The 14,582-nt window shown below is 47.9% G+C and overlaps 1 protein-coding gene across 1 annotated transcript in view; it reads left to right on the forward strand.

Annotated features, from left to right (window-relative positions):
• Positions 1-14,582, forward strand: part of SAMD10 (sterile alpha motif domain containing 10) — a 50,460-nt gene that overhangs the window by 21,240 nt on the left and 14,638 nt on the right. Inside the window, exon 2 of the mRNA XM_066626049.1 lies at positions 8,027-8,217. Within this exon, the coding sequence (XP_066482146.1) occupies positions 8,027-8,217 (191 nt within the window). The remainder of the gene's footprint in view (positions 1-8,026; positions 8,218-14,582) is intronic.

Consider the following 14,582-nt stretch of genomic DNA (forward strand, 5'->3'; position numbering starts at 1 on the left):
GCGCCACACATATCCCCATGTAAGTCAGCGGTGGATTGATCCAGAACCCAAGAATCCCAGAGGAATCTGAGGGTCAAACGAATTGCGATGGGGCAGCCACTTCTGCTGCCTCAGGTGTCTGCCTCATCCCTGAATGCAGTGTGTATGTGTGGGAAAGGTTTCTAATTTATACAACAAAAGGGGCGTGCATGTGAGGGGGACTGAAGCCCCTTCCTCCCTGCACTCTTTCACCCCCCAGGTCCTTCATTCTCGCTCCAGTACCAGAAGTGAGAAGAAAAGTGCGTCATGCACAGGATGTGGTTCCCCTTACCTGCATGTGCCTTTTTTAAAAATAAGCCACTGCCAACGTTGTTTTACACACAAATGGGGCAGACCCTTGAACAAACCAACCCAGCTGCCCCATCTGACCCTGAAAGCTGTCTTGTTTTGAGGGCGGCCCCTGAGGGTTCTTTGGAAACTTATTAGGAGTTCCAGTAAGAGAAGATGCTAGACCCATTTCCCTGGAGGACTGCTTGTTTACCGTCTTTCCCAGGAGTATGCAGCGAGGGGCCATGTTACATTCAAGCACTCTTGTATCTGACTTGAGGCCCAATCCTGTCATTTCCCCCACTGATGTAGCTGCGCAGCCGGAGCACACACTGCATCCCGTGGGAGAGTAGTCCCAGAGGTCTCCTCTGCACTGGTCTCCAGAGCCAGAACAGGTCTACTGATTTATAGCTGTTTGGCTGACACAAGTTCAAGTGGACCCAGGAAGGTGGATTGAGGCCCCAAAGGGGTTAGGACAGTGGTCCCCAAACATTTTAGCACTAGCTGCTCAAGCCTCTGGGTTTATCCTTTTTACTATGGCAGGAGGCCACCTTTTGGAATGTTAGTTGAGCTCCTTGTCTATTGAATTGGGGCCGTTCTGGTGGCCTTGCGGTCCCTTTCACCTGATCTTTGATAAGTGCCAAGGCACATTCACCTGGTTACGAGTAAATACACAAATGCTACTCCATTTAGGTTTCCATGGGCCTCAATACGTTTTCCTTGTCAGCTATCAGCTTGTCAGTTCCATGACCCACCAAAAATTGGGTTGTGACCCACAATTGGAGAACCACTTGGATAGGATGTTGATGGCACCACTGTCTCCACTACTGCTCCCTTCCAGCCAATCCTGCCCTCATTCTGTTCCATCTCCTCTCTCCCTGCCCTGCCCTGTACCCTCCCACCCCCTGCGCTGACCCACCAGTGCTGGGGCTGTGGGGGATCCACGTGCAGTGGCGGTCCAGCTGTTGTGCCTGCATCCATCATATTCTGCCAGAACACTCGTCCCATTGATGGAAGGGTGACTTTGAATTGGGCTGGGTCTTCTCCAAGGGCTTTTGGTTGTGTGCACATAAAGTGTACTCCAGTCGTAGCTTCCCAGTGCATATGCACACTGTTAAACCAGCAAGGGAAGAGATAATAAAATTTAAGAAAGAGATGAGGAAGGGGAAGGAAGAGAACATGCTGCATTCCCAAGGCGGGTTTGTGATTGCAACTGGTGTCTGCTATCTAAATGCTAAGCATTCTTATGATTAATTGGGTTTAATATCAGAAAGGATTCTCTCCCTGCTCCAATTCTGAAATTATTGCCCCGATTGATTAAATGAGAAGAGAATTGTAAAGCACTTTGCATACTGAAAAGTGCCCTAGAGCTTGCTTACTGTACTTAGCTGCATGAAAGCGGCCCCAGAGTTCAGACAGACACCACCTGCCCCATTCTGCTTGCATGTGCACAGGCTGTGAGAGACTTCAGCCCAGTATTACACCTTGCTGCCCAGCTCATCCCCTTGGGTCATGCTTACTTGCACTCCCCTCCAATAAAGCTTTTAATTGCTGGGACATAAAGTTTAATTGCAGTGCGCTCAAGTTGCTCCAGGCAAATTGGCAGGGCAGCCCAGCAAAGATGCAAGCAAGGCCCTCCTCAGCAGTGCTGGGTTGACCACAGTGGAAGGCAGGTCAAGGGTCTGGCCACAAAGGCTGCCTGATGCAGTCCTGCCCACACTTTCTTGGGAATACGTCCCTCCACATTCAGCAGCACTTACTTCTGAGTAAGCACACATAGGATTGGCCTGTAAGTTTTGAACCCAAACTCATCTGCTGGAGCTTGTTGTGCAACATTGTGGCAAGGAAAGTGAACTGGAAACCTTGGCTCTGTCCCTTGTATGTGGCCCTAAGCAAGCCACAACAGCCTCCACCTCCCATCAGCAATGTGGGAATCATATTAGTGGCCTACCTTATAGTGTTTTTGTTCAGATTATTGCCCCTGTTGCAAGGTTGGAAAAAAGCAAGACTCAGTACTCAAGGGTGATTGTTTGCAGGCTTTATTTCGTTGCTAGCAACAGGCATCTCATGGGACTAATGTCCAAAGCATTGAGAGCAATTGTCAATGTTAACTGGACCCTTTATACCATTCTGGGTCCTTTGTTTGAAAATCTGAACTTCCCATTGGCTGAAGTTTGACATCATAGATGGGGCTAACTCTTAATAGGCTGTAGATAACCTTAGAGACACCTGATAGGTGAGCTTCAAGTTAAAGGTTTCCAAAAAAGGTGAAATTAAACAATTAAACATATTGAATTACAAAGTTTTCAAGAACCAGCAGGGGTTGCTATAATATCATTTTATCCAGTATTGACCCAGTGCTGACCCTTATACACATCCATCAATCCAATTAGGGACTTCCTTGACAGGTCTCCGTACCATCCTCATTAAAGAGATGGTGCTTCGACTGGTTATCTTTCTCTGCATGCCTTTCTCCTATGCTAATGTCAACATAGAAACACCTGTGAAGCCTTCCTGCAATGTTAAAGCTTTTGTCTGTTCTTAAGACTTTTCTAAAATCAAGCAGCAAAGGTTGCTTAAGACTTACTTCTAATGACTACTATGTCCCCATATATGTTGGTTACACTTTAGGGCAAAGACTATTTTACGTAATGTGTCTTTTCCCTTGAAAGCATGAAAGAATAAAATAAGTGAGCCCTGGCGGACAGGCATAGTGATGTCCTTGGCAAGACGTGTACTTCTGCCGAGATGAAGCCTTAGTTGCACTATCTTTTCTAAATTCCAAAGTGTATAACACAGCCTTTGAGGCCCCAAAGTCCCAGCTTCTGTGAAACTTCTGTGAAACTAACAATCAACTACTACAATGATTCTTTCAAGCAGCTTTTCTGTCAGACTAACAATTTGCTTTTAGATAAAAACAGTTTTTAGTATTCTGTGTGCTTTTCATGCTTTAGCAGTGTGGCTTTTAAGCTTTTGCCCCAATGGCATATTACCCTGGTTGTTCTGTCACCTTCCATCACCCCAGTGATTTTCTTCTCTGGAACGCTGGCCACTGTGGTCATCTCTGTGGTCTTTGCTTCTCTTGTGATGTCACTTCTGGCTTTCTAAAGACTCTTCTGGGCGGTAGCGTAGCTGGAGGGGGGACAGAGGCATACGGCTCCATTTTGCTCTCCCCCCAAATGGCTCCGAAGGGAGGGGCCTCTTGCCCGTCCTGCTGAGCCTCCCCGCCGGACTGGGAGCTTCGCCCCCCTCCAGCTATGCCACTGCTTCTGGGTTCTGCAGCTCTATTTCTAGAGCCGCTGTCTATAGTAACAAATTGTCTTTCGGCAGAGGAGCCGGTAGAGGGGCAGACAATTTGTTACTGTTCAGTTACCCTAAAAAACAGAGCGGCAGAACCTGAAAGAGTTTTTCAGCAATTTTCAACCACTGTGCTCCAGACTCCCATGGGACATCTGTGGATCTTTTGCGGCACACCAGTGTGTCATGGCATACAACTGAAAATTGCTGAAGGTACGTGAAGCTCTTTGAGTACGCCAAAAATGCTATACAGGTTGAGCCTCATTATTGGCATGGATTCCTGTTCCAAGCACTCATGTGGATGGCAAAAAGTGCTCTACAGCAAATCAATTTAAAAAACAAAGTGTCTTTGCTCCAGTGTTTTAAAAACAGCCTTGCTGACCTTTGTGGTGTGGTATAAGATATGAGTCATTAAGAAGACAATCCATCAATCAGTCCTCCTCCAAGCACTTACAAAGACACTTCACTCAGCTCCTCCCTTCACCAATGCAAAGAGCACCTTTCTTTCACATGCTCAGGGGGGAGGGAGGGGCCGCTGGAGAGAGAAGGATTGATGGATTGTCAGCCAGCTGCCTTCTCTCTCTCTCTCTCTCTCTCTCTCTCTCTCTCTCTCTCTCATTAAGGAGGCTATTGTTAAAGGACCCTTCAGTTTTTAACACTGATTTTAAAGGGGTGCATTTTTCCCCTTCTCCAGGGATCAGCACATTTTTTCTCATTCGCAGGGGCCATTCGTGTTGAGTCAAATCAGTATATAAATTGGCTGGACCTGTATTCTTATTACATCTTGGGTAAAGTGGAGGGGACAGGACTACCAAAAATACTAGCATTCCCAGGTGCCTCTACTAGGCTATTTACTTACTTACAAATTTATACCCCGCTTAATCTCCCTCCTGGGCATTCATTTATTAGGGTTATTCCTTATTTTATGCTACTCGTTCCTATTTTGCTTTGTAGGGAGAAGTCCACTGAGTTCAGTTAGACTTATTACAAAGTAACTGTGCACAGGATTGTTGCCATATGCTGGTGAGACAACACCTCCTGTCCTGTTATACTGAAGGCTGCAATCTTGTGCACAAACAATACATTACACTGAGCAGGTCCCTAACACGGCTTCTTTCTTTTAAACCAAGTAGTGGGTTTGTCCCCTTCCTCAGATCAGGACCATGGAATCATTGGGGGGGGGGTTCACCCTAGACAGTTCAGAGCTGGAGGAGGGCACCAGGATGCAGGTCTCTTGCTATCTGGTGTGCTCCCTGGGGCATTTGGTGGGCTGCTGTGAGATACAGGAAGCTGAACTAGATGGGCCTGTGACCTGATCCAGTGGGGCTGTTCCTATGGATTCCCCCCCCACTGCTATTTGACATGCAAAAAAGTGTTTACTGTGGCCTCCCCCCCCCCCCGCCCCTGAAGCCATCAGGGAGGAAATGGGAGGATGTTGCAGAGGTGATGTACAACAAGCAAGAAACAGCCTTTAGCAATGCGAAGTGAAGAACAGGGGTGGGGATGGCGGGGGAGGTGGCTCAGGCAGTGATCTTTGCCAAGAAGCAAGGACAGTACAAGACAGGGCGTTCCCCTCTGCATCTGTAAAATGTTGGAGGGTGTGAAATAAGATGTCAGGAGAGGATGAGTCCAGATTCTTGATGTCTGCAGTTGGCTCTCTGTTCAGTTCTAGTCATGACCTGGAATTAGAAATGGATGAGCTGCCGGCCAACAAACTGAAGCGCAGCCCAGCTAAACCAACTCCTGTTGGTAGGCACCCCATCTAACTGGGGAGGTGGGATCCAGCTAGTTTTGAATAGGGTTCCACTCCTTCCATTGCTTTGGAGTGCTGTGATTGGAGACGCAAGAGGCCTCTGTGGTGGCACACAGCAGCTCTTCTCATCAGCTTCAGCTGGACAGATGTATGCTGGTCGCTGTTGTCCATGTATTGGATAACCTCAAGGTTAGACTTCAGTTGGCAACCTTCAGTCTCAAAAGACTATGGTATCGTGCTCTGAAAGGTGGTTCTGGAACAGCATCTAGTGTGGCTGAAAAGGCCGATTCAGGAGTGACAATCCCTTCCACACTGGGAGCAAGTGCAGTCTGTCCCTGGTCTGTCTCCCTGGCTATGGGCCTTCCTTCTTTGCCTCTTTGCCTCAGACTGCTGGCAAAGTGTCTCTTCAAACTGGGAAAGGCCATGTTGCACAGCCTGCCTCCAAGCAGGCCGCTCAGAGGCCAGGGTTTCCCACTTGTTGAGGTCCACTCCTAAGGCCTTCAGATCCCTCTTGCAGATGTCCTTGTATCGCAGCTGTGGTCTACCTGTAGGGCGCTTTCCTTGCACAAGTTCTCCATACAAGAGATCCTTTGGGATCCGGCCATCATCCATTCTCACGACATGACCGAGCCAATGCAGGCGTCTCTGTTTCAGCAGTGCATACATGCTAGGGATTCCAGCACGTTCCAGGACTGTGTTGTTTGGAACTTTGTCCTGCCAGGTGATGCCAAGAATGCGTCGGAGGCAGCGCATGTGGAAAGCATTCAGTTTCCTCTCCTGTTGTGAGCGAAGAGTCCATGACTCGCTGCAGTACAGAAGTGTACTCAGGACACAAGCTCTGTAGACCTGGATCTTGATATGTTCCGTCAGCTTCTTGTTGGACCAGACTCTCTTTGTGAGTCTGGAAAACGTGGTAGCTGCTTTACCGATGCATTTGTTTAGCTCGGTATCGAGAGAAAGAGTGTCGGAAATCGTTGAGCCAAGGTACACAAAGTCATGGACAACCTCCAGTTCATGTGCAGAGATTGTAATGCAGGGAGGTGAGTCCACATCCTGAACCATGACCTATTGCATTTTATTCTACATGGGGCTCCCTTTGAAGACTTCTCAGAAGCTCCAGTTGGTACAAAATGTGACAGAACAGTCAGTTCTCATTATCCACTAGGAATAGGTTCCTGAAAACTCTCACAGATAGCTAATTCACAGATAACCATTAATCCTGTGGGATCAATGGGGTTAAGTACGAGGGGGAGGAAGCACCTTTCCTGCCATCAGAAGAATCCAGCAGAGACCCTCAGGAAGCCAGCAGAGTATGGCAAGAAGTGCCAAAATATAGCTGGAGGCTGCAGGGATCTTCGGAATGACACCTGCAACCAGTGCAGGCCCCTTTAAAATGACCAGCAGAAGCTTCTGCCAGCCATTTTAAAGGGGTCTGTGCTCGTCGCAAGCACCATTCTGAAGATCTCTGCAGCCTCCAGAAGGTCTGTGCATAGCAGATAATGAGAACAGAGGCACAGATCACAAGAGAAGGTGGCAATTCCATCCCTTGCAGATAAGTGAATTCACATCTAAAGAGAACTGAGTGTATCTTGCCAGTTCTTAGACAGCTACACTGGATACTGGTCTGTTATTTCCAGGCACAATTTAAAGTGCTGGTTCTTCATTATAAAGCTCCAAATGGCCTGGAACCACAAGAAAGACTCCATGAGTCTCTCTGGACCATGTGTTCCTCATTGGAGGCCCTTCACCATCATAAATTGGTTAGATGGTGATCAAGAAGAACACCTTATTTTGGATGAGGTATCAGAGGGAGGTGTAAGCCCTGTTACTAGCAGTGCTTTAAAAAAAAAGTGTGCTGGGGGGAGAATAATTGTGTACAGGGATTCTGTGTTGAAGTTAATGGTGCACGTGTATAATTCAGTACGAGAAGGAAAATGGAGGGACAGGCGAAAGGTGCACAAAGAGTTTATTTTAGTGCCCTAAAACCAAAAAGATGATTCAACTGGGTCTATTGAAAATAGCTCACTCACTCTTAACTCTAAACAGGGAAATTCTACCACTGACAATCATGCACAATGGAGCCCTAAGAAAAGCGCTGAGAAGGGATGGAGGGAGGGGTGGAGAGAGGAACTATTTCAAAGCAGGGGGAAATGGGGGGATGTGGGGAGGTTAGGGGGGCTTCCAGAGGAACAGAAAGAAATGGAGGTTTTGAGGGGCAGAAAAGAAGGGGGAAGGGAAGAACGACGGGAGATTAGTGGGGTAGAAAGGAGAAAGGTTTCGGTGGTTTGAGCTGCAGCAAAATGGTGTGGCAGAAGATGCTCTCTGTAGCTAGAACCAGGGACATCACTAGGATTTGTGGTACTTGGTGCAAGAGCTCATTGCATCTCCCCCATAATGGACCTCCTCCTGTACCAGACCATACAGAATAAATTACAAGATCATATGCACAACCTAAATGCAGTGACATCACTAGGGTTGGTGTCACCATCATTCACTTTATGTATGTATTTAGTTTAATATAGGTGGGATTCATTAACTGTAGTTTTATATTGCTTACTGTTTGTTTCTTTACATATTGTACAGGATCCTGATAGTTTTCTTGAAGAGAGATCTAGCAAATGTTTAAAACTGATAAAGGCATAGAGGTCTTTCTCTTCCCCCCCCCCCCAGCTGCTGCTGCTGCTGCTCATTTCAGCTTCTGCCAGAACCTCCTGGAACACACCATGTCGGCCGAGAACCTCAGCTACCGCCTGCAGAGAAACTCGGGGAGCAGCCTGACCTGGCATGACGGGAGGAGTCAGAGGTTGGCAGGAGGGAGGACTGTGAAGCTCCTTCAGCAGCCAGGAACAGAAGGTTCCCAGGTATGCAAGAGGCTAGTTGGGAAGGGGGCAAGAGTCAAACTCACCATCAGGATTAAGAACATAAGAACATAAGAACAGCCCCACTGGATCAGGCCATAGGCCCATCTAGTCCAGCTTCCTGTATCTCACAGCGGCCCACCAAATGCCCCAGGGAGCACACCAGGTAACAAGAGACCTGCAAGGCTTCCTGGGAATTGTAGTTAAGAACATAAGAACAGCCCCACTGGATCAGGCCACAGGCCCATCTAGTCCAGCTTCCTGTATCTCACAGCGGCCCACCAAATGCCCCAGGGAGCACACCAGATAACACGAGACCTGCAAGGCCTCCTGGGAATTATAGTTTAAGAACATAAGAACAGCCCCACTGGATCAGGCCATAGGCCCATCTAGTCCAGCTTCCTGTATCTCACAGCGGCCCACCAAATGGCCCAGAGAGCACACCAGATAACAAGAGACCTCATCCTGGTGCCCTCCCCTGCATCTGGCATTCTGACATAACCCATTTCTAAAATCAGGAGGTTGTGCATACACATCATGGCTTGTACCCCATAATGGATTTTTCCTTCAGAAACTTGTCCAATCCCCTTTTAAAGGCGTCTAGGGTAGATGCCAGCACCACATCCTGTGGCAAGGAGTTCCACAGACCGACCACATGCTGAGTAAAGAAATATTTTCTTCTGTCTGTCCTAACCCGCCCAACACGCAATTTTAGTGGATGTCCCCTGGTTCTGGTATTATGTGAGAGTGTAAAGAGCATCTCCCTATCCACTCTGTCCATTCCCTGCATAATTTTGTATGTCTCAATCATGTCCCCCCTCAGGCGTCTCTTTTCTAGGCTGAAGAGGCCCAAACGCCGTAGCCTTTCCTCATAAGGAAGGTGCCCCAGCCCAGTAATCATCTTAGTCGCTCTCTTTTGCACCTGTTCCATTTCCACTATGTCTTTTTTGAGATGCAGCGACCAGAACTGGACAGAACTGGATTCCTCCAAATGGAGGGAGCCAAGGACTGACAGACCCTTGCAGCTCACCCCACATGGTGGAATGGGCTGTGTGACTTGTTTTGACCACAACCGAGACGATAAATATGCACCTGGGCTGGACCACATCTAGTTGCACTTGAGGGGCTAACATCACCCCTGCATGCTCTTCTGCACACACCAAAGGTTCCTTGCAGTGAGAAATCTCTGGAAGGTCTCAGCCACTCTCTCTTTATGGGAAAAAATGTAGGCCCCATTTGGGAAAAAGAAATGCAGTGTGCCTCTCTCCCTGTGGACTCGCCTAGAGAAGCTGCTGCAAGAGCCAATGACATCCTGGCTTTTGTGACTGATTTATCATATTTGTGCCCCTTCCAAGGAGCTCTGGTGCACATGACTCTCCCCACTGCCACCTCTTTTATCCTCACCAGAAGCCTGTTGAGGGTGGAGGTGAGGCTGAAATGACCAGCCCAAGATCACAGCTAAATGGGGAGCTGACCTGAGCCCTCCTGGTCCTGGTCCTAGCAATGCACCAGCTATTGCTCTGGCTTTGCCTCTTCCTTTCAAAGAGAAATGTATCTCCTATGGGGGGGCATGTTGTTCCAGGGCAGGGGTGCCCAAACCCCGGCCCGGGGGCCACTTGCGGCCCTCAGGGGCTCCCAATCCGGCCCGCGGGGAGCCCCCAGTCTCCAATGAGCCTCTGGAGACTTGCTGGAGCCCATGTTGGCCTGATGCAACTGCTCTCAGTGTGAAGACAACTGTTCGACCTCTCACCTGAGCTGTGGGACAAGGGCTCCCTCCACTACTTGCTGTTTCACGTCTGTGATGCAGCAGTGGCAGTGAAGGAAAGCCTGGTCTTGCTTTGTGCAAGACCTTTTATAGGCCTTGAGCTATTGCAAGACCTTCATTCATTCATGTAAGTTCCATCTCTAGTACATTCATATATGTATATTTATTCAAATTTGAAATGTGAATTAATTTTTTTTTCCTGGCGCCCAACACAGTGTAAGAGAGATGATGTGGCCCTCCTGCCAAAATGTTTGGACACCCCTGTTCCAGGGCAACAGTGGGGGGCAATAGGAAACTTCAAGGGTGCCTTCTGCTGAGTCAGGCCATTAGGCCATAGTGCCTTAGCTGGCAACAGCTCTCCAGTGTTTCAGAGAGGGGACTTTCCTAGCCTTATCAGGAGACACTTCCAGGGACACCTGCAACCTTCTGAGTGCAGAGCAGAGGTTCCACCCTAAGCTGCAGCAGTGGCATTGCTTAGGAGGGTGAAGACCACACCAGGTAATGCACATGGGGGGGGGGTGACACCACTACTGGCCAAAATTTCAAATCTTGGTACTTCCGAATAATACCATCATGCTGTATATCATTTGATGTGTAATTTCATGCAGAATGCAGTGAAACAAACCACGTTGAAATATCTCTATTCTATCAAAGGTTATAGCCAAAAACAAGTGGGGCTGCAAAATGGTGCATCGTCACACCCACTGCCTGGGGCATTACCCCACCCATTGCATGGGAGCAGGTCCATTATGGGGGTGAGGCACTGGCCTTCCTTACCAGGGGGTGCAAACCCTAGTGACACCACTGAGCTACAGCCTGTTCCAATCTCTCTGGCCAGGTGTTCTGACCACTGGCAAGGTGGGCCCTACCTATACATCATTTCATGAAAAGATCTATATTTGGATCTACCCAGAGCCCACCAGGATCATATGCAAGATGATGGCAGATGTTAGCTTTGCCACCACAGTACAGGAAGAAAAGCAAAGGGGAGATGGTTCGAATTAATTAACACTGAGCAATTAGCTTGGCCCATGGCCACTCTGGTTCATGAGCCCTTTTGAAGACAGATTGCTTCCAGCTGCTTCTGCACTCTCATCCCAGCAAAACAAGTGCCAGCGCGTCTGCTTTTCCTCCCTCCAATTGCGAGTACTTGCTATTCATGGCTACAAGTTGATCAGATAGATGGTTTAGAGGCAGCCAAGCAGAAGAAATGAGCCCTTGATACATCACAGTGTCTCATTGAGGAGCCCAGGGAGCTGTGCCAAGCCCCTGGTTGGCCTGGAAGATGAGACGGGGCTGGTTGTTGGGAGGAAGTGTAGAAGAGATGCACTGAAGCCAGAAGCCGTTGGTTCTTCCCCTCCCCTCCCTACTCATCTACCACCAAATGTCCAAAATTGCTTTGTGGAAGGTTGAGGGCGATCAGGCATGTAAGCAAACAGTTGAGAATCTAAAAAGACCCCAGAAAGGTCCAGCTGCTCCACCAGCCTCATTCCTACAATTGCCAGTGAGATCCTTAGGAACTGACAAGCAGGGCATGAAAGCAATTGCCTTCCCCTGCTGTTGCTCCTTCCTCAGTGAGTTGCTACTCAGAGGTATACTGCTCCTGAACCTGGCATTCCCTATAGCTGTCATGGCTAGTACCAATTGATAGATTGATCCTTTCTAAACTTTGATCTCCTTTTAAAGCTGTCTAAGCCAGTGGCCTTTGCATTTTGTGCCAGCAAATTCCATAAGCTAATTGCACATTGTGTCCAAAGGCTTCCCTTTGTCTGTCCTGAATTTCAGCCAGTCTGTTCCATTGAATGACACTGAGTTCTAGAATGATGGAAGAGGCAGACGTTTTATTTCTAGCCACTTTCTTCACACATTGTCTAATCGTATAAACCTGTATCGTATCCCCTCCATTTTCTCAACTAAGAAACCCCAAACATCTTAGGGATCAATGGCATGTGTTCCAGGAGGGGTGTTAAGGAAGGTTTTCCAAGTTCCCCAAGAAGAAGAGCCTTTTCACTCAGTCTTCACCTTCTCCAGGGTTTTGAGCTTAGAACTTGCCTGGAATGTTGGGGTTCTAACATTCCAGGCAATAGTACAGATAGGTGCCTCTGAGAATGTGCTGTCTGCATTTTTCCAGTTCCAGCACATCTATGTGTGCTGCAGCCTATGTGCAGCATGCAGCTTGGTGTAAATTCACATGCAACAAATGCGCACCTGTGCATATTTTGCTGGGTGCACACGTATTGGAAAGCCAGATCAGTCACAGTTTCACAGCACAGCTCTTCTTGCGCATAATGATCTACAAATGGTTTGCAGTTTTATTTCCTTGATTTTGTGAGGATTGCTTATAGCAGCCTCAAGAAACCCCTGCCTGCCCCCACACTTTAAGAGAGACATGGCAGGGCTTTCAACCAGAAGACCCTGTGACCAGGCAGGATTAAAGCCCAGTCATAACCACTAAAGCCCAGGTATGTGGATCTTCCTTCTCCGAAGCAGAGCTCCTCCTCCACCTGGAGCCTTTTCAAATCTCAGTGCCTTCTTTCATGGGAGGGAGACACTGAGGCAGAGCTGCAAAGGAGAACTGGAAGGAAAAGACAGAAAAAGTCTCCCTTTAAACAAGCTAAATAAATGCCTCCAGGTGCTGTTCCATTTATGGGTCACATTCTAGGCAGTCTCTGCCAGTTTGGGAAGCAGAAAGCAGTGGAGAGGCAAATTCAGACAGTTTGCCAATTTGCAGAAATGAGATTAAACACCAAGAGTAATACACAGTTCACTTCTGTCTGGGGGAAATTGCTGGTTGCTGGGTACCTATTACTCTGGAGCGAGGAGGGTTATTTGGATAATGGTTGCTGTGGGCTCAGCATCTTTTGAGAAGACATGCCGTCACTCTGGGGTACAGACTTCCTGAACAGACTTCCACTTTCCCCCCTGAAATTAAAAGACTGAGACACTGTGCCGAAAGAAAGAAAGAAAGAAAGAAAGAAAGAAAGAAAGAAAGAAAGAAAGAAAGAAAGAAAGAAAGAAAGGTTTCCTGAACAGACTTCCACTTTCCCCCCTGAAATTAAAAGACTGAGACACTGTGCAGAAAGAAATAATAATAATAATAATAATAATAATAATAATAATAATAATAATAATAATAACAACAACAACTTTATTTCTACCCCGCCTTTCTCCCCGAAGGGACTCAAAGCGGCTTACAACATATTAAAAACAATTTAAAAAACAAATAAAAACATATTAACACATACTAAAAACAGCAGTCAGAGTAAAAAAAAATAGGTAAAAAGAGCATAGAGCAGCAGCAAGTCATAAAAGAATCAGGCCTGTAAAAAAAATATTAAAAGATGTTAAAAAGATGTTAAAAGGCCAAGAACTCAGAAGGCCTGTTTAAACAGAAGGGTCTTCAGGCCTTGCCGAAAGGTCTCAAGAGAGGGAGCCATTCTTAAGTCAAGGGGAAGGGAGTTCCATAGCGTTGGTGCCACTACCGAGAAGGCCCTATTTCTTGCAGCCGCCCCACGTACCTCCCTAGGCGGCGGCACTTGTAAAAAGGCCTTCTCTGATGACCTGAGAGGGCGAGCCGGATTGTACGGGAGCAGGCGATCTCTAAGATACCCTGGTCCAGAGCAGTATAGCACCTTGAATTGGGCCCGGAAACGAATGGGCAGCCAGTGCAGCCGCTGGAGAAGCGGACTGACAGGGTCGAACCGCCTACCTCCAGTAACCACACGGGCCGCCGCATTCTGCACTAGTTGCAGTTTCCGAACCGTCTTCAAGGGCAGCCCCACATAGAGTGCGTTACAGTAATCTAATCTCGATGTCACCGAGGCATGGATCACCGTGGCCAGGTCTGCACGATCCAAGTACGGCCGCAGCTGGCGCACCAGCCGAAGCTGAGCGAAGGCCCCCCTTGCCACAGCCGCCACCTGGGAATCCAGGAGACCTTTCAATACTGAAAGCCAGGTACACCCCCCCCTTCCCCCAAGGTTTGTGCTCCACAAATGGCTTCAACCCAAAACAGATATTGTAGAACTGGCACAAATATAGGAAACCAAAATGACCAAGGGGTTGAGTAACATTCCCTATGAAGAACAGTTTGTGTCTGAGTCTCTTGAGTTTAGAAAAAAACAATGTGTGGGGACATAATAGAGGTTCATAAGAGTAGACATGGTCTGGATGGAGAGATGGTTTATCTCCCTCTCTCATGGTAATAGAACTTGGGGACATCCAGTGAAATGAATTGGCAAGCAATTCAGGACTGAAGAAGGAAAGTCCTCCTTCACTCAGTGTGAGCTGATCAAATTCAGTTGTGGTTTATCTATGTGTTGTTGCATCTGAACAAGGCCGTGTTGTGATCCGGCAGGGTTTGTCTGATGTTCTTGCTGAGGTTCAGCTTTTGGGCCATGCAGAACCTGAGAGCTGTGCCCCAACATCCATGTGATAGTGTAAGGGCCTGTGGGCCCACCTCTGAGACCCTGGACTTCTAAACTTACAAGGGACCCCTTGACTTGCTTTTGTCTTTGAAGTGGCCTTGACAGAAGCCGAGAGCCAGCCTGGTTCAATGGGGAGAAGCTCTGAACATCTCAGCTCAGTGGTTTTCGAGTGTTTG

Source organism: Tiliqua scincoides, chromosome 4, assembly GCF_035046505.1.
Source record: "Tiliqua scincoides isolate rTilSci1 chromosome 4, rTilSci1.hap2, whole genome shotgun sequence".
NCBI lineage: Eukaryota > Metazoa > Chordata > Lepidosauria > Squamata > Scincidae > Tiliqua > Tiliqua scincoides.